Source organism: Triplophysa rosa, linkage group LG22 (assembly GCF_024868665.1).
Source record: "Triplophysa rosa linkage group LG22, Trosa_1v2, whole genome shotgun sequence".
Classification (NCBI taxonomy): Eukaryota; Metazoa; Chordata; class Actinopteri; order Cypriniformes; family Nemacheilidae; genus Triplophysa; species Triplophysa rosa.
The window spans coordinates 19,699,040-19,724,577 of NC_079911.1; the positions used below are offsets into that span (position 1 = coordinate 19,699,040).

At 39.5% G+C, this 25,538-nt stretch overlaps 1 protein-coding gene and 1 long non-coding RNA gene across 5 annotated transcripts; one reads left to right on the forward strand and one right to left on the reverse strand.

The window, feature by feature from the left end:
• Positions 1-374: 374 nt before the first annotated feature.
• Positions 375-3,850, reverse strand: LOC130545830 (uncharacterized). The gene is made up of 3 exons (XR_008961706.1): positions 3,764-3,850; positions 1,778-1,913; positions 375-668 (listed from the first exon to the last, which is right to left on the reverse strand). It is a non-coding gene; the product is annotated as an uncharacterized LOC130545830 (long non-coding RNA).
• On the forward strand, positions 3,375-24,887 carry cabp1b (calcium binding protein 1b). Of its 4 annotated transcripts, none has more exons than XM_057320622.1 (8): positions 11,716-12,961; positions 17,466-17,624; positions 18,261-18,291; positions 19,322-19,465; positions 20,887-20,996; positions 21,449-21,523; positions 21,617-21,689; positions 23,710-24,887. In XM_057320622.1, exons 1-8 carry the CDS (start codon positions 12,956-12,958, stop codon positions 23,733-23,735), a joined length of 624 nt encoding a protein of 207 aa, XP_057176605.1. In that variant the 5' UTR covers positions 11,716-12,955; the 3' UTR covers positions 23,736-24,887. The 4 variants fall into 4 exon arrangements, with proteins under 4 accessions (XP_057176603.1, XP_057176605.1, XP_057176604.1 ...); XM_057320621.1 differs by lacking the exon at positions 11,716-12,961 and adding an exon at positions 13,005-13,647; XM_057320623.1 differs by lacking the exon at positions 11,716-12,961 and adding an exon at positions 13,007-13,647 and having other exon boundaries at positions 17,466-17,628.
• The last annotated feature ends 651 nt before the right edge of the window (positions 24,888-25,538 follow it).

Genomic DNA, 25,538 nt, shown 5'->3' on the forward strand with positions numbered 1-25,538 from the left:
AGTTTTCATGTCTAGAAGCATTGAATTGAAGGGAAAATGACCTAATTCTTAATTTCAGGTATTTGAGGCCAAATATTGAAGGGTTGGTTAAGCGGCACGATAGTGTTTGCTAAGCACAAAGCTCATTAGGATCTTCTGCCTATTAAAGCAATCACATTAAATCAAGATTGATTAATGGAAAGTGTGAATCCTCAGGGAGGTTTTAGAACTGGAGTATGACCGGCAGAAAGACAAAGGTCTTTGTGTTTCCATAAATACACTTTATAATTATTCCGTCCCCTTTGTGTCATACAAAACCCCCACCTCACTTTCCCCGCAACAAACCTTCAGAACACGTTATGCATTTTTATTGTATCATTTGTTTATTGCGTTTGCATTCATTATGCAGTTTTCATTATCTTCAAAAGGACGTGCACTACCGCATGTTTGGGCTCCTGCATTCGTTTGTGTCTTCTAAAATCATGGTGTTTTTATAAGGTGCACGTGCATGTGATGTTCTGTAATGTTTTCAGTGTTGCTTTGCTATTTTGGAGGACGTAATGTTTAAATGCACTGGGGGGCAAATAGACGAATTAAGAACCGCATAAGCCAAGTGCATCTCTCCTCCACTCAGGCGTGAATGGTTTCCAAAGGAATCTTCATTTCATTGAGGCAGCCTACGGGTTGGGCTACAAAATGAAGAAAACAAGAAAAAAAGTATTATAAAATGAATTGCAATACAGTCTTAAAAATAAAAGTGATTAAAAGGGTTCTTTGCAGTGATACCAAACTGTAAAAACAAATATTTTACAGAATTGTACAGTTTTTTACAGATTTTTTTATGTATAATGTAAGAACCTGTAATTTTACAGGATTCTATATATTTTTTTTCAAATCACAGAAAATGACAAGAAAAACATGAAAAATAATTTTACGTGAAAATAAATGTCTGCCGTTTTGTTAAGGGATTTTTTACAGTAAAATACCATAAAAATACATAAAACCTATAAATACGTAAATATACATAAATTGCAATTTTACGCCCCAGCTTCCGGAAAGTTTCTTTTTTTTTCGGGAATTTTTTTACAGTGTATAGAAGAACCGTTTTTTGTTACCCATAACCTTTAAAGCAAAGGTTCTCTTCTTTTATATCTTTTTAAAGTTTGTAGAAACCTTGTTAATGTCAAAAATCTGAGAATCTGAGTTTAAAATTGCCTAAAAATGTCACTGTTGTCCTTCTGAAACCTTGTGTCTCCATATTTTTTTATTTTTAGCCATAAATCATTATTATTAGTCACCCTTTATGATGATTGTCACTAGGTTTTGCAAATATCTAAGCTATAAAAAGTATTAAAAAAGTGCTTTTTAACTTTGACAACACAGTGTTTAATCATTTAAAAAGTAAAAAGCTTTTTCAATTTCCGGATTAACTGTGAATTTGGACTTCCAAGGTTTTAGAAGGATAGCGATGAAATGTAATTTTGTAACAAGTATGTATGTAATCAATGTAATAAATAGGGGTCTGTTTAATTACCATTTTTACCATTTATTTTATTATCACGACAATATTTGTACACACCTACTAGTCTTATAATGTTTAATTTGTGTAATCAGGACAACACCGTGAATGTTTTATGACTCTCATATGAACTCAATTGTTCATGAAACTCATTAGCCAAGCAATGAATTGTGCCATTATGAAGCTATTCGGCTAATGGTGTCTTCATATTTGGCTGAACTTTGTGGCGCTGCTGTGTTCATGCAAATGCAGAAGCGTACTGCATTCTGGCCATCAAACCTCATGGGTCTCAAGCTGCTTCCTGATAAATTATTAACCCATCTGATGAATGTTTCACACGCAGCTAACAGTGCCAATAGACGTGGGTTAATCGAGAGGGCGAGCCGGGCCGGGAAGCTGGCGGGCGACACCGCACCTGAAAGGCAAACACAAATACAGCATTCAGCCCAGAGGTCAGCCTGGCTGCAGGGGGCCATGTCTCGGGTTAAAACCCTGCAAGGCTTTTCACAAGAATGGTGAAGTAAATACACTCCAGGTATTTTTAAGCGGAAGGTCTGAAAATGATCTGAGCGGGGGAAACCGAGACGTCACAGATCGTAAGATGAGAAAGGAAAATGCTGATTGGAATATTATACTGCAAATGTCGCCAAGTGGAAGGTAAATGGCAGGGCTATATGTTTACATTTCCTGAAGAAAACACTCACTTTGAGACACGAGAGGCTTAGCGGAGTGTTCGAAAATATCAAGGCTTTATTAGCGCAACGCCATTATTTATGAAACTATGTGTGTTTTTCTGTATATTGGAGTGTGAGATAGGAACATATCTTGTTTTCGCTCCCTTGAATGCAAATGGGCCAGATGAAACCCCGAGGCTTCAATGTCCCCTGCTGCACAGCGAGAGGAGAGAGTATCTCTTTAAAATACTACAAATTTGTCATTTGAAACAAAGTTGGCAAAAGAACTCAAAAGTCGATTTATGCGGCAAAGACCAGTGATGGAGAGCGTCAGGTGAGATCGGGAGAGACATGTCAATCAAACAAGAAGGAAGCAGTGATGCAGGCCAGAAGATGGTGAGGTGAAGCAAAAGATTCCATGTTTCCCTGGAGCGAGTGGGATGGAGACACAGCTGTCAGTAAAAACAAACTCTCAGGAGAGTGTGTGGAGCAGAAACTGCTCTTTCCATCTCAAACACTCACCACATACACACACAAACACTGGAACAAGGTTTGAACTCTTTTCATTGGGTTCATATAGTGGCATAATGCACGTAAGTGCTTTCACTCTCCACGCAGATGCTCCAGGACCGAAGGAACGCAAACAAGCGGATGGCACTTTTTAAAGATGGTCCCATCTGATCAAGAAAAATCTGGCCTCCTTTCAGCCAATCAGCATCTTTTATGTAGCTCGTGCAGCATGTGCATGGTTTGGTCGTTTCTCACATCAGCACCATTAAAAGTGGACTGAAAGACGTCTAATGTAGAATTAAGACTGACCTTATTCATCCAAAATGTTGTTTGACTGCACCGTGTCTATCAGAAAAGAAGTGTGCAAGCTATTCTGTGCATGGTACATGAGTCATAGAGACCTCAAGAGGAATGAGCCATGTTAACTTTTATGAATAGCCCAAAGTTGTCATCTAAATTCTAGATTGAAGCTTTTGGTTTGCAGAACAACTCCAAATTAAAAGTCAATGCAAAGAAATAAAATCTTTGTTAAAAGGCAAAAATAAAATAAAATAAAATAAACACAAATAAAAAAGCCTATATATTGTGACTTCATGCAGTGGGGCATGTTGTCACAAAACAACATGTTTTCAGTTTTATATTTTAACTTTATATTTTATTGAACAACTATTTATGTAAAAAAATTACAATATAATATATTTGTATAATGTATAACACTTATACAAAAATCTCCACTAATTTGCATTAATTTTTGACAAATCTTCATGTAAATCTGATTGAAAAAGGTTTAATAAACTGAATACAGATGCAGGTATCATTATTTATGTCATACTAAATGAATGTCCTTTCTAAATTCTTTGCGAGGCAGTTTGACGTAACTTCTTATTTTGGACAGAGCGAGAGAGAGCGAGAGAGAGATTCCCTTATTAAAGCTGAAATTTAGAAGCGCGCGTTCAATGGGGTCATTAACATCCCGCGTCACGAGGGACTGAACAAACTCCGCACGAGCGACCTGCGCTACGCTCTAGAGTCCTTCACGCGCGCGATTCGCACCTGTGCAAGGACGCGTTTGGACACTCACTCTATTTTTGTCTCTGTGACTCTAAAACTTTGTGAGTTTGCCGCGTTTTGGAGGTCAAAATGAGCTCCTCCGTTCCAAAAAGCGAATCCACCACATCATTGATCCACAAATCCACAGCAGCACCGACACACCGGAGACCCGGGAACCGCGCTGACCACCGGCGCATCGGCGGCAATGAGGATTCCTGCTGGACCGAAGAGTGCGATGCCACCTCCCGGAGACCTTTGTGCCAACCCAAGCACGCCCGAAACGGTGGAAGAAGAGGAGAAAATATTCAGAATCAGACCCACGACGGACCGGATCGTCACGGCAAGGGACACCGCAAATCATCAAAGCATCACCATACCGACCCCCCGGTCCAACTCCACGGGAATTCCCGCAGCAGCCGGACGCCTTCACCGACTCCATCTCTCTCCAGACGTTCGGAGGAAGCTGCGATGTTCTTCGAAACCAAGGACAGACATCGGACCGGCTCGAATCAAAGCCTCACATCCAGCCCAGCTGCAACATCAGCACCACTTAAGCCAGACGGCACGCGAGCCCCCGGGAGAGGGAGCGCGTACAGCGGCGCGCTTGATGCAGACCTCCATCCTATAGTCAAATCAGTGTTTGGACAGGTAGGGCGAGTACATTATATCACAGACTATACATATAAACATTCATCTGCATACCATTGCGCTATTATAGTCACTTACTGCAAAGAAACGGTCTTGACTCTTGATGATGATATGAATGAACCTACAGTCTTTCAAATACACGATTATGCTTCATTAACATTATACAACAACAGTGCAGTTCATGCTTTGCTTATAAGAACATTTTCAAAAGTGAGTGGACTCAACAGGTGGACGTTAATGGTGTTGAATAGAAATTCAACGTTTTTTATGAGCGGACGGACCAGTCTGATGCTTACCAACTTTGTAGCCCAGTGGTTACAGATCTGGGCAGGTGACTGAAAGGATGTTGTGTTTGAATTCTGCTGAGGGATTTGTTTTTATAACAGTAGCAAAAGTCAATTGGGGTAAATGGGTCAGCTAAATGATTAATATGGTATGTATTGACTTCACATACAGACAAAACTTGCTTCACGGTTCATGAAACTTTTTGTGCATATAGGACCTTTTGAGAAACTTGTAACTGGAGAGCACAAGTCTTTGGGGATATGATCTCTCAATGGTCAGCTTTTGATGAAAAAACTGAATTATGCATAAGGCTTTGATGAAGAAAGTGAGCGGGTTCTACTTTGTCAGGGTGGATTCAGAGTTAATGGTGAGGTGTCAAATTGTGGTTGATTTTATATCACACGGTCAAAACAATGCGGTTGGTTACAGTGGGATTTATCACCGTCATGTTTAGGCAATGGTCCATTATTCTTCTTTCCTAAAAAGTATTCCTTCGCTGTCTTCTGCCGCTTTATATCTCATGAAAATGACAGAAATTAAACCTTCCAAGTATGGACATGTAACATGTTTCCTAAATGTAAGGAGATAAACTACATGAAGCTAATTATGATTGGAAATGAGAAAACAAATGGGTAAGCACCTTTTGCACACCTGATCTGGCAGAGAAGTACACAGTCCATGCAAAGGAAAGAAGAGAAAAAGCCACTCACATTTCCGTAGCCTGCACATTTAATTACAACGTTTAGTACCTTGATTAAATACATCAACTTAAGTCAAAGACCTTGAAGCAAGTGCCGTCGCTTTTTAATAAAGATTTGCGAGCTATGACAGTGTGCAGCAATTTTAAAGAAAGAAAAAAAAAACATTTACACTAAATTATGAATCATTTTTACCTTGAAGGCTGTTCTCAAAGAGAGATCTTATCAGATTTTGCTAAATCATGAATCATATTTGCCTTCAAGGATGTTTTCAACAGGAGGTTATGACAGATTTAGATGACTTAAGTTTAGCAAAGTATGGAGAGCAAGAATAAACCTGGGTTTTAAAGCCTTTCAAAGCTTTTTGTTTTTGTGTGTAAAGAAGTCTATTATTCCATCACATCCTGATAGTCAGAAACTCGATATTGTCAAGAGCCCATTGGTTGTCTTTTTATTTTTTATTTGGTTTATTTAGGCTATTTATTTGACTTTGGCGTGGTTTTAAGCACCTTCCAGCCATCATTGGTCTTTGGCTTGTAAATGTCACACACTGAAGAGATTTCGCCGCAACTCCTCAATGTAGACCTGTGCAAAAAAGTGAAAAGCCGCACATTTCCCCCGGGGATATTCCGACTTGGGTGACACAAACAACGTGGACACATGGCTGCTGCACGGCGGAAAATGCAGTAAAGCCCTCCATCTTACGCGAGCAGAAACGCTGCTTTATTTAAAGCGCAGACGTGTCGGATTTTCCTCACAGTGGATTGATGTTCCTCAAATGCAGAGTTTCATATTTCCTTATGTAACATCACGTCCCGTGTACAATCCCTACAGAAATCATTCTCTGCCAGCAGGCGCTAAATATAGAAGCTCAAGACCTGATTAGAGAGGAGAGGAAAGCTGTCTTTTTGTGCTGGAGTGAAAAAATTTGAATCCATTAGCTATACCTGACACGTGGGGAATCAAGCCTTGCGCGTTTTCCTCCTCAAACCCATCTGCATATGTAAAAGCATTCAGTGTTTCTGTCTGCAATAGTGATCAGCATTTCAGTGTCATTTTCAATACTTTATATAAGGAGGATTTGCTAACTTTGCTTTAATGATATTAATATCCGATCTACTCGATGTGTGCATTGAGGTTTAAGCTTCTGTACTGCATTACACTATGAATCTAAAAAGCACCAGATTTGTACCTATTTTTCCAACACAATCTCACTGGAATTCGTAACTTTTTTACAATGTGGCAAATTCAGATCTTATTTGTATGTTTTATTGCCATTTGCTTTTGCGCCAGTGACGTTAGTGTCGGGGTTGGGGAGGGTTTTCAGTATGATTTTTTCTAATAATCTTACTTTTATACGATTCCCATCGATCAAATTCATACTAGTTAGACACTTTTAATATAGTTACAATTAAATTCCTGTAAGATCAGAGGTTTTTTTTCAGTTGTGACAAATATAGAACCACTTTATGTTAAACCCATTTTTTGCTAAAGTGTCTTTAATATGAGCACTAAAACTAACATTGTTCACTTTTATTAGTAAACTGTATAAATGATGTAGCAAAATGAAAGATAAACTCAAAACATTCACATAGCTGTCACGATACGAGGTGGAAGAACCCAGATGCAGGCAGGCAGTAAGGGGTTAATGCACAAGACTTTATTTTACTAACAAAAAACAGAACCAAAAACACCCACAATGGGGAAAAACTAAACTAAGAATATATATATATATATATATATATATATATATAAATAAAACAAAAACTTCCCACGAGGGGGCACGACAAAACAAGGTCAAAAATTATAAGAATAACATAATAACAAAATACAAACACTAGCCGGGGAACAGGAACAGGATCAGGAACAAGACACGAGACTGGGTAAGCAACATACGTACGTACGAGGCACAAGGCACACATGGGACGAACACAGTACAAACTAAGAACAATCCACGAGCACAGGACAAAGAAACAAGAGGGTATTTAAAGGGAACACAAACGAGGGATAAGACATGAGGCAGGTGTGGTTAATCAAACACTCAGGGAAAGATCACAAGGAAACGAGAGGAGCGGGGCCAATGACGAGACACTGGAGAGAACGTCCTTTTGACAATAATATGTTTCTCTCCACACATAACCAAAGGCTTTGTCATGACTCTGCTACAGGACCAAGAAAAACATGACTAAATGAAGCAGAGCCATGACACATAGCCTTCGCACAGAAATTGTATCATTGTGATAGAAATGTCTGTAACTATTCCAGATTATCCCCATTTATCTATTTAGCAATTTACAAATAAGAGGGCATTTAACATTTTGTCTAAGCAAACGTAATCTGTAAAAGGCATGTTTACAAAGTTTGAAGTAAAAGATGAACAACAAAGAAGATAAAGTTGTTTTTTAATATAAATTTAATAGACTTTTATAGATTTTATAGTTTATAGTTGGATTAGTTAGTTGAATGCCAAACAGGTTATTTCTTTATATTCACGTTACAGAATTTCATGAATCGTTATTTTTTAGCATAAAAGGATTTTGAATAGTTCTAAACTGCTTTTAGAAATGTTGTGCCCTGTCTCTTCATCAGTCAGATTTCTCTTTCTTTTAGCCGCAGTGTGTCGCAGAAGTCCTTCGCTTCCATCTGCTCAACATCTCTCTCTCTCTCTCTCTCTCTCTCTCTCTCTCTCTCTCTCTCTCTCGTTCTTCGTCTCATCGTCTCTGTCTCATTTTCCTCTCTCTGCTGTCGCTTCGGCTCTCGTAGTTGGTCATCGGCCTGTCAATCGATCATCGTCTCTGTCTCGAAGTCGGTCTCCCTTCCGTCTCTCTTCTCTCTGTCTCTTGCTCTCCTTCGGTCATCTCTCTGTCTCCTACTCTCGTCTCTCTGTCGCGGTGTCTCTCGCTTCTCCCTCTCTTGCTCTCATGATCCTCTACTCTATCTCTGTCTTCTTCTACTCGGAAGCTCTTCTCCTGTCCTCTCGTCTGTCGTCGCATCTCTTCTATTGAGGTATTGGAGTGTCGGAAATCGTCATCTCTCTACTCGTGCTCTCTCGCCTCTCCTCCCTTCTGACAGTTTTCTCTCGCCCTCCGTCTCCTCTCTCTCTCTCTCTCTCTCTCTCTCTCTCTCTCTCTCTCTCTCTCTCTCTCTCTCTCTCTCTGTCCCTCTCTCTCTCTCTCTCTCTCTCTCACTCTCTCTCTCTCTCTCTCTCCATCTCTCTCTCTCTCTAATTTCCTAACTCTGACATCACTTGACCTGCCTTATGTTTGATAACAAGGAATTATGCCACTAACCCAGTTATGAGAATGTGCTGCATATCTCAAAAACCACCACCGATGCATAAAGCTAGAGAAAGAAAATAAGAGGAGGAAATGTGAGATTTATACTTTCTCTCTCAGAATAATGCGCTGTCAGTCTTTGTCAACTCACTTTTATCCTTCCTCCCCCTGCTGTGATGGAAACAGGAAACGAAGAGGACAGAATAGGAAGTACGACAGACCTAGATGTGTTATGTAAGAAAGACACAACATTGAGGCAGGTCTGCCTCTCGCTCTTACAGCTCCATTTTTACACATTCTTTTGGCTTTTTCCAGAACATTCTGTGGCTCCCCCCTCCTCAGCCCACTTGGGTCAGGCCGACCTTGCAACGAGGGTCTGGGGGGGAGAACATGATGGAGGGTGGAAAGCAGTTTAGGGAGATGAGCGAGTGAGGATATGAATAAGCGATACAAGCTGTGTCGTAAATTCCACGTCATTTTCTGTTTCAATACATCTCAAAGTCTGTGCTATTTATAGAAGCGAATGTGTTTTTTATTGGCCCGTGGATTGCAGGGGAGGAAATGCAGGATTTTGACGCCTTTCTCAGTCTGTGTAACAGAGAGGAAGACAGAACCTTGAAATTCTTTTATTCTCTTCTTGCTCTGAGGTTCTTTGGGGTTTCCGTATAAAGAACCTGTTAAGCCCTGTATGGTTCTATATAGCACTAAAAGTGGTTCCTCTAAGACTACGAGCAAGAACCACTTTTATATAGCACTATTGTTTTTGTAGAGTGTAGAAGTAAATATGTAATTAGAAATTATTTGTATTAATATCTGCACATCAAAGGTCTCGGTGATGTCACTGGAAAAGCAAAGTTGTGTAGGGTAGGTTGCATGCTATCAATATATTTTGAAACTTTGTTCACAAGAAGCGTATTAAGGAGGTCAGTTTGAATTTCCTGTTGACTTCGTGTTCGTGTGTATGTAGCAACTAAACACAGTGCTACTGGAGATGCTCGGCGCTACCTGAGGCGAGCACATGACACTCTCAGGCACAGCAGGTGAGTGTGAAGAGTCGAGCGGAGAGAAAGTCGCGGTGAAACCAGAGAGAAGTGAAAGGAAAAGGAACAGCACTTCTGAAGAGTTCCTGCATTTTTCATGCTCTTAGAAGAATGTGAATGAATATTTCAAGAGAAATGTTTAGTTCTGTCAGCAACTCGTCTCCCCTTTGAGTAACCCGCAAGAAAAATATGTGTATATATATATATCTATCTCAAACCACATCAATCATTTTAGAGGTATTTTAATATTGTTTTAGTTCGTTGGCCAGTTTTGGAAAACCCTTAAAGAATTTAATGAAAATGTTTGTTCTTTGGACACCATCTGACCATCACTGAAACAGGTTTGTTAAGATAACTCTTCAAGATTATTTTTTACCATCTGTCCTCCGAACCGAAAGGATTCTAAAACATGATTTACTGTAAAGTGTGTAGCACACACTTTCATCCAACCTGAAGTAGCTTTAAGGTTCTATACATTGGATCAGTGCATGTGTTTCCTGTGAATCAATCCCGTGACCTTGACGTTGCTATAGTAACACTACATAAGATGTATTAGAGAAAGTTTAAAAAGCATCTGTACAGCAGAGGCGGATGTGAACATCACCGCATGTTCATCTTTGCTTTCCTTTAACTGGCCGCCTGTGGCCGTCTCTGCCCTGACATCATCATTAAATGAAGACGTTTTTATTAACGCTGCTGTAAGAATCATGCGATTTATGTGTGGCTCGAGTGTTCCTGGAGTTGAACTGCAAGACCAAGGTCATGCAACGTATTCTCAGAAAAGCACCTGCTGATATAGTGTATGACGTAGAGGGATAGTTCACCCAAAAAGGAAAGTTCTGTCATCATTTATTCACTCGTTCCTCTGTGGAACACAAAAGAAGATATTTCGAGAAATGTCAATGGTTTTGTGTTTATATGGAAGTCAATGGGGCCCAATGTTGTTTGGTTACCAACGTTCTTCTAAATGTCTGTATATTGTGCAGTATTTAGTAAATCTTATGCAAGTGTTTAGATCCGGAGAAGTTGTTGACAGGAGGGGGCGGGCTTAAATCAGCGGTTCAGACTAGTGTACTATAGCAAGATGACTAACATTATTTACATCACCTTCAAGCACGTAAACTGTCATAACCTAAACATTCTGTAATCACTCAGCTCTGTGATGCACACTTGACAAAATAAACATTACGGTGTATGATTGGTTGAAACAGATGATGTCATTTAAATAGCACAAACGTTAGACCAGCTAAACAAGTTCTGGCTACACTACTACAGAACTGTTGATTTTTTTGACCTCCGAACATTCCTGTAAGCATGACAGGTGTGAAAAGACTATTTGTTCATTCACGCGTTTACGGTTATGCAGTTGCTTACAGAACACAAGTGCAACGCAGCCTCCGTGAGCTTGTGTAGTGTGAGCGTGTGCGTGATCTGCGCATGTGTGTTTGTGCGCTGCTGTCGCATGTTCTCATACTGAGTTGACATTATGAGAGTGGACGGTGCCTGGTTCTGATTTCTGACGTGTTCTGAAGTTCCCATTGAGCCTCCGGTGAAGACGCCGACTTCATCGGGATGAATCATCCTCACTAACAGAGAGAGAAGAGCATGCATGAGTAACCAAAGAGTGATCGGCAGAAAATGAAGCAAGGAAGGTTAAATGTGGATATGATAGTGGTATCCCGTAGGAAAAATGTATTTCTCAGATGTTTTTGATGGAGTTATCAAGTTAGTCTCATATGTTTCTCTGCTTAGGAGAAAATAAACATCGTGAAAATGAGGCAATTTTTCAAATCCATGAAGAGTACGGAGGTGTAAAATGAAGAGGTAGAGGTGAAATAATCTGGATTTGGGTCAATTTGATGGGAAATGTTTGAAGAGTTTGGTTCCAAAATGATTTGGTTCCCATTTTTTATTATTTTCAAAAATCATGTTTTTTATTATGTTTTCATGTTTTGATTGTGTTTTATTGTGTTAGTTAGCTGTATTTTTTTAGTTATTATGGCTTAAATCAAAGCAAACCGACTGCAGTTTGATTGATATTAATTGTAATGCACAATAAAAAAACATGATTTTTGAAAAAAATGAAAACGGAGTTATCTCAGTTTGGAACCAAACTCTTAGTTTGACTTCATATTGAGATCTTCAGTAATATTGACTTTTGATTGCAAAATCGACTAATCATAAGGCGGGTCCCAAATTGAGCACTTATGCACTATTCTACGCCATTTTGTAGTATAAATAGTTTGAATAGTGCACTTTGAGTACCCGGATGATGCACCTTTCCAACTGAAAATATGAAGTGTGGAACTGTGGACACTTCACGCACTCAACGGTCGCAGTTTTGCTTATGTAGCGGAAGAGAGGCGGGGCTATCGGATGCTGCTCGAGCAAAACTCTCCTGCAGAGTGACAACGCTTCAATCTGATGATGACTAAAGTCATGCTGGGCAAAACACATGACAACTACATTAAACGCACAATGCACAATTAGATTTTTACTCACACGCACTGTGCCGTGCGATTGACGTCAATTGTGCACGTCTGGGAAACAGATATACTTCCGGTTAGTATAAAACCCTTTAGTATTCCATCTGGGACGATACTACCCTTCTAAAATTCATACACTACATGGTTGAGTGCATAGTGTACAGCATAGTATGTCATTTTGGACACAACTATAGTGAATCAAAGACATCGTTGAGATCTCTCATGGAGTCTTTTTCTCAGAAGAAATATTTGAGACACAGGAGACGCAAGCAAACGTCTATTTGCTCTCCACTTAATTTCACTGATGTCTAGGAGAAAAACCTGAGATATTAAAGAGCCCTCTTCCTTGATATTTCCTTGAAAAGGATTGATGGAAATGTCGCTTTGAAGGTTGCAACATTATGCTCCTAAAAACTCAAAATGAGAATGTTAAAGAAGAATTCAAAGCAAAAGTCTCGAACGTCTCCATTAAGGTCATCTCCTCTGGTGTACAGTGGAAACGAATCAGATATGACAGAAATCTCATTAGTGTTTTTCTTTCCTATATGGAAGTCAAAAGAAAGGACGGGCATTAAGGTTCAAACACGATGACATGACACTATGGACGAATGGCATCTCGGCAGGTGAATTCTGGGAAGGGCTTCCTGTTCCCCCCTTACAACCTGCAGTGGCCGGACAGTGAGCTGTGATTTGGCATCGCCGGCGTATCCGTGCCTGCCGCGGCCGCATCTCACCTTTGCACGGGCAGCTTTTACCGTCTGGATTGCACTGCCCGGTCGTAGCCGGGTGGCATGACTGTAAACTGTGTGTGTGTCTGAGTGGTATTTTTAGCTCCGCAGCCCCACAACCGTATGTGTGCAGTCGACTGCGTTCGCACACGCTGTCGTGTGTGTGCATGTGTGTGCGTGTGTGTGCGCATTTGGCTGAGTGTCTCCAGCATCTTGCTCGAGGGAAGGTGATACGCTGCACGAGCCTCTTTGTCTGTTGTTGCCTTGTTTGGATGGACGCTTATAAAAGCGAGCAGCAGAGAGCGAGAGCGAGGTAATGAGTAAAAGAGAGAGTGAACAGGGAGGGAAGGGGAAAAGAAGGGAGGGCGAGAGAGAGAGGGAGAGAGAGAAAGCAAGTGAACCAGCAATCTTGGCTTTCCTCTTCTAGCAGCCCTTCACATTGAGAACCATTTCCACTTTTTCACTCCATTTTCTCTCTCCGTGTCCTCTCCTCCCTGCCTGTCACCTTGACATCCCGCATCACCACCTCTGGATCATCTGCTTTCTTCCAATCCATCTCTGCTTGAAGATAAGCCTGCAAGCCTCATCTCGCCAGCCGTAATCCTTGCATGGAGACATGTGGATGCACACACACGCATGCGGCGCTACACACACGTGCACGCGGCCACGCTGACTTTTACAGTCGCCAAATTAAAGGAAGGGACTTGATTATGGGCAACTGTGTTAAATCGCCGCTCAAGAATTTCTCCAAGAAGGTAAGACGCGCTTTATGTTAGCCGTACCCTTAACAACCCCTGTTAGTGGATGCATGCGTGTGTGTGTGTGTGTGCGTGGACTCAGACCTGGACTGTGTTTAATAGTCATTCACAAAAATGTGAAATGTATCGAGCGTATCGCGGTACGGGACTACTGGATACATGCTCATTTTCAGCGAACGGACTCTGGACTGACCCTTAAGTTTGATAAAGTTTTTGTAATATCATATTAGTCTGATAATGAATGATTTAGAAACAAACAGTCAGTATTTGTAGAGAACATCTAAAACATCCAAAAAAGAAGTAAAAAGGAAAACACTGATGTATTAAACATTTAGGAAGGAGTGCTTGGAATTTTAGGCACTTGGTTGCTGCACCGTCTTCGACCTTGAAGGAATTGATGAGTCTGTTTGTGAATTCATTGTGTTTAATGATGTGCTCGCTCACGCTGCTTTACTGTACGTGCATCAGAATCAGCTTGAATCAGATTACACAGCAAAACAAACAAAAAAAGTTTCACAACAATCTTTATCAAAGGGATAGTTCACCCAAAATTCATCATTTCTCACCCCCATGTCATTCCAAAGCTCAGAAAGACTTTCTTGCTTCTGCAGAACGTAAAAGATTTTGAAGAATGTTAGTAACCAAACAACACTGGACCTCATTGACTTCCATTGCATGGACATTTCTCAAATTATCTTCTTTTTTGTTCCACAAAAGATAGAAAGTCGGGGTGAATAAACCATAACGGAATTGTAATTTTGGGAAACGCTCTTTTTATCTTCAGTGCGGTCTCCGAGTTCTCGGCACTTTTCTGTCTGGAATCTTTACATAACATTGGTTACCTGAAATATATCAGACCCGGTCACCTGCTGCTCTGCTGGTGGCACAGGTTTCTTTGGAAGAACGCATGAGTTGGCACCACACAGCCCTGGCAGCAGATGGAGCGTGAAGGTCATGTGTAAATAGAGGGCAGATGCAGTGCACGTGTTGGCACACACATAAATACTGTATGTGCGTACGTCCAAGTTGAAGAATGAACACGTCAGCTGCTTCGACCAATGGCAGGCTTTGTTTTTAATGAACTAAAGTTCATTAAGCCAAATTTGACTGCCATTGTGTGCGTTTGTGTGTGCCCTCAATCTCTGTACCAGCTGGATACAGATTACTTTGCCTGCATGTGGTAAGACAGGATAGCATGAACGGAAGAGGAGATCTAATGGAGAACAAGCCATCGGATGCTTTGGTAATAGGAGACCAGTTTTAAAACCGGCATGAAAGCTTCAGCGCGTTTATAATCCATTTTGCTTCCGTAATCTAATGTATTACAGGGAGAAATATGAAACGCAACAAGAAAAATGACGAGTGGGTCTTTGTCCATTAGGAATTCAATGGATCGTGAAAAGTGGGGTAACGAAATGAAGTCAGGTGGACGGGATGGGATGTCAGCCAGCATAAAATATTCTTAAAGGCAGAGTTATTCGATTTTTCGTATTACATTTTTTCTTAAAATATCCACTGTTAAATTTGGCACAATAGGATACGAAGAACACGCATTAGGAAAGTACATCAGTCCATTTTGACCCCCCAAAAATGTGTGGGCCAGATTGACTAAACAGCGCAATTTCACAAAAGCGCAGATGGGAGCGGAAATTTCTGCGGGTGATTTACTAACAAGGCGCGTAGTATTTCATTCCCTTACTACACGGCTCGTTGGAATGCTTGATTCTGATTGGCCAGTCGCGACAAGGTTCGTTATTCCCATAACGACCTCTCAAAACTAATAACACACGGTAACCCAGATGCAGCCAATCATTTTGACAGGTTTTTTGACAAATTAAATATGAATATGTCTTTTAATAACATGTATGACATTATATTTACAAATGATTAAAGCAAACGTCGCTTCTTACCTTAAAAACGAAAGTAAACGCCTTTCCTCACGGAAGGTCTGCATTGGATCCACCCAATTGTTGGGTTGTAAATTAACCAATGCTGGGTTGTTTTAAACCATTGTTGGGTCAAATATTTTCTAGGTTACCCAACCGTTGAGTTAGTCCCTTTTTGACCCAACACTAAAATTAACCCAGCAATTTTTAGAATGAACATTCAAACAAGCAATGATGAAATGAAACTGGTCATGAAGATGTGAAAAGATGTCATTGACACTGGAATTACATTTTTTAAACAATTTGAATGACACTAAAGGTGATAACTGTAAATAAATACAAACATTTATAGCTGATTTTTGGTTTTATAACGCAAGGGATTTTTCTTTTTTTAGACTCGTTAGATGACGTCGTTCCTCTCTTCAATTAACTCATGGGTCTGTCTTTAATTATGAAGGGCTGTGTGTGTGCGTGTGTGTGCTCTTCGCCTCTGTCGGCTAATTGGTCATTATATTGTACTGGCTGACTGGTTTTGTTCTCGTCCTCATAAGGTCTCTCTGACACGAGCGGTTTTACATTCTCTAAACGCACACTTCCCTTCTGGGTTACTCGAGGACCCGTGTAGTTTCTCGTATCTTCCCCCACATCTTCATGATCGATGCTTGTGATCAACGAGTCGATTTGTAAAAATGCGACAAGGACGAAGCCGGAGGCTTGGATTTGCTTTCTAACCGTTTTAAGCTCGGTGTTCTTTTATGGCGGCAATCAAACGCGATGACACTGCGGCAGCACGCCGCGAGTATAAAAGTAGATGAATTATTCAGTTTGAATGATATCTGATCTTAAAGGTTCTGTCAGTTGCTCAGAGGGAAGAGAGAATAGAAGGCAAAATCTGGCACGTGGAGATTGCCGAAGTAGGACATGTAGCACTGCCTGGATATCCTCTGTTAGTACAGAAACAATTCTTGGTTTAATAATGCAATTTTGCCTAAATTCTAGTGCATGTTTTAAAGTTGAATGGATTATAGCATTTTTCCTGTAAAATATTTCTAAATTAAAAGGAGACGATCGATAATGGTCATGAAATTCTGCAAGAGAACAATTTGCAATAAGGTTTTGTATCTTAGCGTTGGTCAAAACAAGAGCCTTCTTTATTTTCTGTATTTTGTTACTTTACATCTATAAATATAGTATAAACTGACATCTTGAACATAAACTAGCAATGAATGAAGCGTGTTTTTGTTCATAGCATTAATGCTTAAACATTACTAACTGCATTAATTAAAGTTAACAGAACCTAATTCAAAGGGATAGTTCACCCAAACAGTTCTGTCATCATTTACTCACTCTCTTGTTTATTCGAACCTGTGTGACCTTCTTTCTTTCACAGAACACAAAAGAAGATATTCGGAAGAAAGTTGGTCACTGAGCAGTGATGACACCCATTCACTTGTAATGTATGAACACAAAACCAATGCAAGTCAATGGGTGCCGGTTGACAACATTCTTCGAAATATCTGCTTTTGTCTTTGCGGAAGAAGGAAAGTCACACAGGTTTAGAGGGTGAGTAAATGATGACAGAATTGTCATTTTTTGGGTTAACTTTCACTTTAAAACTGTCCAAACCTCAAAGCCCAGCCTTAAAATCTGGTTGATAATGTCAGTAAAACCACATTTAGAAATTGTATTACCACGCTTGACAGATCCTGGTGCGCTCACCGTCTGTCTGCTTTGGTTTTCTCTGAACTGATGAGCTTTGAACTGACCATTTGACTAGACTGCTGACTTGTGTCCTAACTTGCGTACTGATTGACTGACACGTGTCTCACCCACCCTTCAGTGTGCTTGACGCACGTCCGTACCGCTTCTAATTGTGTCTTTACCCCACGCTCCCTCTCCAACCGTGACCGCTCGGGTGGCCGTGCTCAGGACCGCAAGCGCAGCTACAAAGCAGTACGGTCATGTGATGAGGGGGTCACATCTGGAGAGACCCTGGCGGCTTTGGCTCAGAACTCCACTTACATGCACAATGTTCTCGGGCCTGCGTGCATCTTTCTCCGCAAGGGCTTCGCTGAGAGCCGTCAGGCTGTACGTAAGTCTGGACACACACATGCACAGATCTCACAAGAGAGAACACTTCTACATGCGTTCGTCACACATTGTGTGTTTAAAATGAAAGCCAAAAGAAATAATGAAAGGTTGCAGAGCTCATATATGCTCTTTATAGTACATATGCATATTCTTAAAAAAACACTCCATGGACATAGTATGCATCAAAGTGCAGACATTGCGCAGGTGGTCATATAGAACACAACGCTACGTGATTTGGGTTGATGTACAAATTGCGTGAATGTGCATTAATTAGCCTCGGCGGGAGGGCTCGTGACCGGCAGGAATTCTGGGATTAGAAAACAAACAGGTTAAGCTGCTTCTGAGAGATCAATCCTCCATTTATATGTGCTTCTCAAAATGACTTAATGCAAATGAGAAAATCTAATGGAATCACTTTACATCATTTAGAGACAGCTTGAGTGTATGTTGGTTTACACATGTCATTGTCAAACGGATTCTCTGCTAATGTTATAATAGCTTCTCAATGGTGCATTGAAGTTGTTGAAAACAGGTGGAGGACAACAACTCTAATGACATCACCAGACAAAACTACACAGCAGAGGTGGATATCTGTGACGTTTGTTTTTGATTGTCTTGTTGCTTTTTTTGCAGAACAGAGAGCTGAGGCCAGAGGAAATGGATGGTAAGTTATACCTTATTGTCAATTAGGATTGATCAAATTTGCGCTATTAAAGGGACAGTTCAATGGAGAAGGTTGCAATCTGAACCCCCAACAAAGATGGATTGGTGTGATATTGTGTCCGATATTCAGAGTACGGAGTGTATATCCTTTTCATTGAATATGCGAATGGAGAAATATTTACAATTTTGGTAAAAATGGATTGTGTATAAGGACTTATGTTGCGAGTGATGGCCATTGTATTTCCTGAAATGTATCTCTGTCAACATGTAAAAAAAAAAACACGTACAGGTGACCTAAGAACAGTTCTGTTATGTTTGTATTTTTATTTTCTTGTATGTCTTGAATAAAAAATAAAGTACAAAAAAATAAAATAAAGGGACAGTTCAGCCAAAAATGATAATTCTATCATCATCTACTCACCCGCTTGTCATTTCAAACCTGTATGACTTACTGTCTTGTGCAGAACACGAAAGAAGATATTTTGAAGAAAGTCGGTGACCGAAAAACGGCGGCACCCATTCACTTCTATTGTATGGACACAAAACCAATCGGGTACCGCCGTTGTTCGGTTGTTGTTGTTCAACATCCTTCAAAATATCATCTTTCGTGTTCTGCAAAAGAAAGTCATACTCTACAGGTTTGAAATGTCGAGAGGAGGAGGACATCATTTTCACTTTTGTGTGAACTATCCCTTTAAGCTAAAGGAACACAAATGAAATGGAATAAAGTTCTCAGCAGAAGTGTTTTGTTGGCGTCATTTTGATGTGGGAAATTTCTCAATATGAAAGAGCATTGCGGTACGCTCTGGTACAATGTGTCAATTGTTCCGTTTTCATTTGAAGAGCTTCCATTTAATGTTCAAGAGGTAGAGGTTAGAATGACATTGGGTTACAGTTGCTCGCGTCATTCAGAGAACACTGTTGTGCAAACTGTATTCAGAGTCCATGTGATGTTATATCAAATCTTTCATCTTCTACAGCTCCCTCTGTGCTCTCTCGGTGTCACTGCGTCCTGCTTTTTATCTTCACAGAGTTACGAGAAGCCTTCAAAGAGTTCGATAAAGACAAAGACGGCTTTATTGGATGCAAGGACCTGGGGAACTGCATGAGAACTATGGGTTACATGCCTACCGAGATGGAACTCATTGAACTGAGTCAACAGATCAACATGAACTGTGAGGAGTTTGGGCAGTTTGGTCTCTATAGGCAGCTTCCTAAGGCCGCATTTAAAGAGACAGTGCACCCAAAAAAGAAAATTCTGTGATCATTTACTCACCATCATGTCATTCCAAACCTGCATGACCCTTCTTTCTTCTGCAGAACACAAAAGAAGATGTTTTGAAGAACGTTGATAACCAAACCAGATTAATTCCCACTGACTTCCATTATATGGATACAAAACCATTTCTCGCAATATCTTCTTTTGTGTTCCAAAGAAGAAGAGAACAGTATTTTGCCCAAGTACACTGAAAAAAAAGATTCTGTGCCTTAGCAGATTTTCTGAAAATAAAATAGAATTATGTTCCTGTTTTTAACAAAACATATAGAGTTAAAATCACGTAAAAATCTTGGGAATAAAATCTTCTAATTTTGTCAATTGTTCCATTTTAATTTAGTTGTTAAGATTTTAATAATTTTGTTTGAGTAATTTTAATTGAACAAATGATTAAGTAATTCTACTCAATTTAATGATGTTAAACCCATTTAAATTGGTCAAATTAAGTTTACTTAATTATTTTGTGTCGAGACCACATAAATCATTTTTGTAGATATAACTACCTTGGCAGTTGATCTGTAGTTCCCAGCATGCTTTGCATCTGACTGCATTAGGAGATTCATTTTCCAGATTAACTGTCATTTTAAGTGGTGTTCAGTAAAAAGAAAGACTTGTTCGTGTTTTGTGTCGATTTATCTTTGAGATTTAGGAGAGCTTTGTATTATTTTTAAGTTTGGGTTGTTTTTTAAACATTTTTAAGTTGTTACCGTTGTTCAGAAGAGCGGTGCTTGTGCCTCGGCTGATATGAGTCACGAGGTGTGTTATGGAGCAGTAAGTGTGCTAATGCCAGTATGAGACCACCAGTCTCTTCCTACTTCACCATCTACCTGTGTGTTGTCAAAAACAATCGTATATTTCAATATGAAAATAAGGGCTCTGTGAAGTCTGAGTTAGACACCTTTTTGTTTAAGGCGGGGTGTCCAATGTCGGTCATTGCACATGTAGAGTTTAGCTCCAACTTGGCTCAACACACCTGTTTGGAAGTTTCTAGTCTGCTTTGTGAGACCTTGATTAGCTGTTCAGGTGTGTTTGATTAGGGTTGAAGCTAAACTTTGCAGGACTTTGGACACCCCTGGTTCAAGGTAATCTTTTTTTGTTTACTTTAAGTAATATTGACTTAATATTTTAACAAATACTAAATGTATTTAATGAGTAGAATTTACTATTCTGGTTAGTAAGTTGTACTTGAATTATAGCAGCACATTTTACTTAAAAAATATTTGTGCAAATTGTTACGAGGATTTAATAAGTCAATTCTAAAAGTAATTTTTTCAGTGTAGACAGTTCAGTAAAAAAGCCTAAATGTTGTTTGTCTTACAGTGGGGGGCCATGTGGACTTTGAAGACTTTGTGGAGTTGATGGGTCCCAAACTTCTGGCTGAGACGGCAGATATGATCGGAGTAAAAGAGTTAAGAGACGCCTTTAAGGAGGTGAGGGGTGCCGGGTGACGCTTTACTGAAAAAGAAACTTACAAAAATAGTCAAATGGTGCAAAACATAAGAAATTTTACATTTAGGACACATGTATCCAAAAAGCCTACATTACAACCTGCACTCTTAAAAAAAGGTGCTTCAAAAGGTTTCTTCGATGCCATAAAGAACCTTTGACACCTGAAGAACCTCTCTGTTTCACAAAAGGTTCTTTGTGGCGAAAAAAGATCCTTCAGATGATACAAAGAGTAAGAAAGAGATGAATGGTTCTTTGTGGAACCAAAAATGGCTCTTCTACGGCATCGCTGTGAAGACCCTTTTAAGCCCCTTTATTTTTAAGAGTGTATACATTCATAACACAAAACGCTACAGGAACACACTAAAATCACATTTACTACTCTGGAACACCTGAAGCCTCTGTTAACACCGTTATTTTGCTCTTTGACTGTCAGTTTGACACCAACGGAGACGGTCAGATCAGCACAGCAGAGCTAAGAGAGGCCATGAAGAAACTGCTCGGGCAGCAGGTGATGTTACTGACTGTGTAATGAGCATCGGAAAGCTTTTTTTAATGTCATCAAGTTCTCCATTCATCCTCCCATTGATTCTCTTGACCGCAGGTGGGCCACAGAGATTTAGAGGACATTCTACGAGACATTGATTTGAATGGAGACGGACATGTTGACTTTGAAGGTGAGCGGCCTCTCGTCTTGATTTGGTGCTTTTCATTAGTAATGCTAATTGCATTTCAGTGGTGTCGTGACGGCTGGGGGTTCAGTTCTTAGGTATACAAGCATGGAACGAATCAATGTGTGCCCGTAGAGAGGAAACGGCACAATCTGTCCACAATCATTAGGATCAGTTATTCAATAATCAAATTGAATAACTTAAAGGAGCACTTAAAGAAGAAATTTGGAATAACAAAAAAAAATGAAATACTGTAGCTTTCACAGTGCAAAGCATTTAGTCAAACCAGAGCATTCACATCGTGGCATAGACATATACAGACAACTTCCCCTATTAAAGTCACATTTACTCATTTATACAGTGCTTTTCACCATACACATCATTTCAAAGCAGCCTTATAGAAACTAGAGATGCACCGATACTAAATGTCTCCACCGATAGCCGGTTATTCAGATGGATATCTGCCGGTACCAAAGATTACATTTATATTTCTTAACTTTCTGAATGTTATTAATTTATATTATGACTAAAATATGAACATCAAACTTGTGATGTTTCTTAACATGATCTATATACAGAGAACAAATTCATCACATTTTCTGTCCACTTTTAATTAACAGCTTCGGCCCTAATCATCGGCTGTTTTTAAACTATCAACCGATACTGATCATTGGCCGATATATCGGTGCATCTCTAATAGCAACTGCATGTTTCTACATGACAAAATAACACAATACATCATAACCCGTCTTTTATATAAATGTCACAAAGGTACAGTAGCAAAAACACTCCGTTGACGCTCTGTATAATGTTATTTGTCTTTCTAACTTTTGCTTTCACAATACATGAACTATTTTCTATGGCTGGATAGTTTGTAGGTTTATAGTTCACTATAAACTATGGCTAGCTGTGTAGCTCACCAATAACATTAGAAATGCCCACAGCACCTTAACCATAACCCCAAACCATAAAATTATGCAAATGACACACAACGGTCAGAGAGACAACGATGATAGTGCAAGAAACCCAAATTCTTATTATGGGATCATATGTTAAGCCATGTATACCCCCGTGTGTTTTTTCAGCACAAGAGCTGTTTGCATCACTCGGTTCAGCTGCTATTGAATCTCATCACCATGAAGGCGGTAAAATGACGGTAGCAGAGCTGTCAACCAGATTATCTCTTAACCATGGGATTATTTCACCTCTCATATTAACGCTGCACAAAAAGAGCATAAAACAGGAAGGACAAAAATAGCTGGCGAGATTATTCCCCAGGAACTTTGTGATGGCTGAAGGTGTGACAGTCGAACGTCCTCTTCCTGTATTTTGAGCTCAGGCTAACTTTGACACAAATAAGGTCAATAGTACATTTATTTTTTATTTAAAGAGCAGCGGTTCTCATCCGGTGGTCATATAGACGGTTTCAAAGCAACAACATAAACGTTACTGCGCATGTCCCTGTATCGCAACCAATAGAGCGCCTGTAGATTATTTCTGATAACAATCAAAAGAAACCGAGAAGAAGTGTTACTCGGCTAAACTTGCCTCTCCATTATTTTGAATTTAGACTGCGATACCAAGCTCAACCACTAGATGTCAATGTCCCATACGGTTTCTTTAAATGCGATCGAACTACAGGACCCATTCAACAAATTGTTCATTTAATAAAATTAACATACAACAAAATTCAACAAATCGTTTATTTAACACAATTATTAATACAATAAAGTAATAATATAAATAAATGTTCAAATAAATTAAATGCAATATAAATAGTTTTATTATTAGGCACTAGCCAGACCATCCAGGCGCACATGTCCGATGAAACGGTCTAGGGCTGCATACAAAAATGAAGAAATGTATAAAATCGTGCAACATGAACAGTTTGTGTCACAAAAGCATAAACTATGCAACGTACGCAAGGTTAAAAAAACAATTTGGATCCTGTGTTGGGTCACCACCTGCAATATGTGTGTCCCGTAGCCAAACCAGCTAAAACAATATTTGCTCTTTCTTATCTCAGAATTTGTGCGAATGATGTCTCGCTAGACAAAAGGTGGACGGAACATATCAAAAACTGGACTTCCTACATTGTGAACAAAAGAGGATGGAGGAGATGAAAAGGTGAGGAATTATGAAGAGGAAACCAGAGCAGCTTCAAGAGAGGAACTTCTGGAACATGAACTTTGACCTCGAAGCACAAACTAAAGGTTTTCTAACAGAAAAATAGGAATGACAACTCGCTGATGCTGTGATATATCCGAGTAACAGTTATCAGAATACATGCAATGGTTCTGGTGTGAGCAACATTTGACTTGCAATTAAATCAACTCAGATTGATCAGTCAAGAAATATCAATTCATCCAGTTTCTGTATTTCACTACTCCCTTAGTCACATCTACTTTATGACAGTCGAGTGTCACAGACATATTGCAATAACATTGCTCTTACACATTGCTGTTGATCAATATTTGTAAAGTTTGGAGAGATTAGTGTGAGAGTGTAAAGTTTCCCTTTAAGAGACTCTGGCAGTTTTATAGTAGCCTATGGAATCTATTATTACTCACAAAGACTTTATTTTATATATCAATGCAAAATGTAAGTTATAACTGGGAAATGCTGGAAAAACTTTGCTATCCATCATTTGCTATTTATTGTACTATACTGTACATCGGACCTATGCACTACAGTATGTGTGGACATATTTTTGAAAGAAACTTGCCATAAAAATGAAGAATATTTAATTGTTTGCACAATGTCCTGCATGAATGCTAGTGCTGATGCAAATACAAGTTGACTCAGACACGTAGCCTACTGTTGTAAACACACTTTTAGTTTTGTGGCGTTTAGTTTTGTGGCCTGTATTGTGAGTTCGGTAACAGTCAAACACGCATATTTTATCTCATTTCTGTATTTGAGATTGTGTGTGTGTGTGTGTGTGTGTGTGTGTGTGTGTGTGTGTGTGTGTGTGTGTGTGTGTGTGTGTGTGTGTGTGTGTGTGTGTGTGTGTGTGTGTGTGTGTGTGTGTGTGTGTGTGTGTGTGAGAGAGAGAGAGAGAGAGAGAGCATTGGGTTTCAACCCGTTTTGTTCTGACCTGTTTTGTGTGAGTTCAAGTTTGTTTTACCCGAGTTATTCTATGCATGCCAAAACAACAACTTCTTGTAGCTGTATATTGTATTAAAGAGTTGTGTTGTCCAACTGCTTCTTGGTTTTAATCTTTCATTCTTCAAACACCAATATCAAAAAAGACATAGATTTAGATCGGGCACATTAGTTTGAACATTCATTTAAGCTATATTTAAGTACGAATCAATATTATAAACGTATATTTATTCTTTTATTTACAAAGTAGAGAACTGGCTACAGTTATTGTACCAGGTTTTATTTACCTGTATGTAAATTCATCCGTAGAGATTCAGCACCAGCATCTGGTCAGAGTTGGTTTTGCAGTCATACTGGTATGAAAATCCCATCCAATCCAATAATACGTCATTCACCGGACATTTGAAAGAAAATGTTTTCACAAAAACAAAACTGCCTTTGCAGAAATAAAGTATGGGGAGGGTGGCATTTGTGATATTGGCGCTACTAATATCATTAATAATATCAGTTATACAATCATTTTAATTTAATTAACAATACAATAAAACAGTATAAAGCTAATGAATCTTAAGAAGTGTATTATTTTTAAATTACCTTGCTTTTCATAAACCCTGGCCAAACGTTGACGAAATCGTGTTGGTTTTATGTGCAACGTTTAAGTGCGCTACTAATAAGCCAATTTTGTAAAAAAAAATAAAACTCCAAGAAAATGTAGGAGGCAATAAAAACCAACAATTTAAACAGCTGATC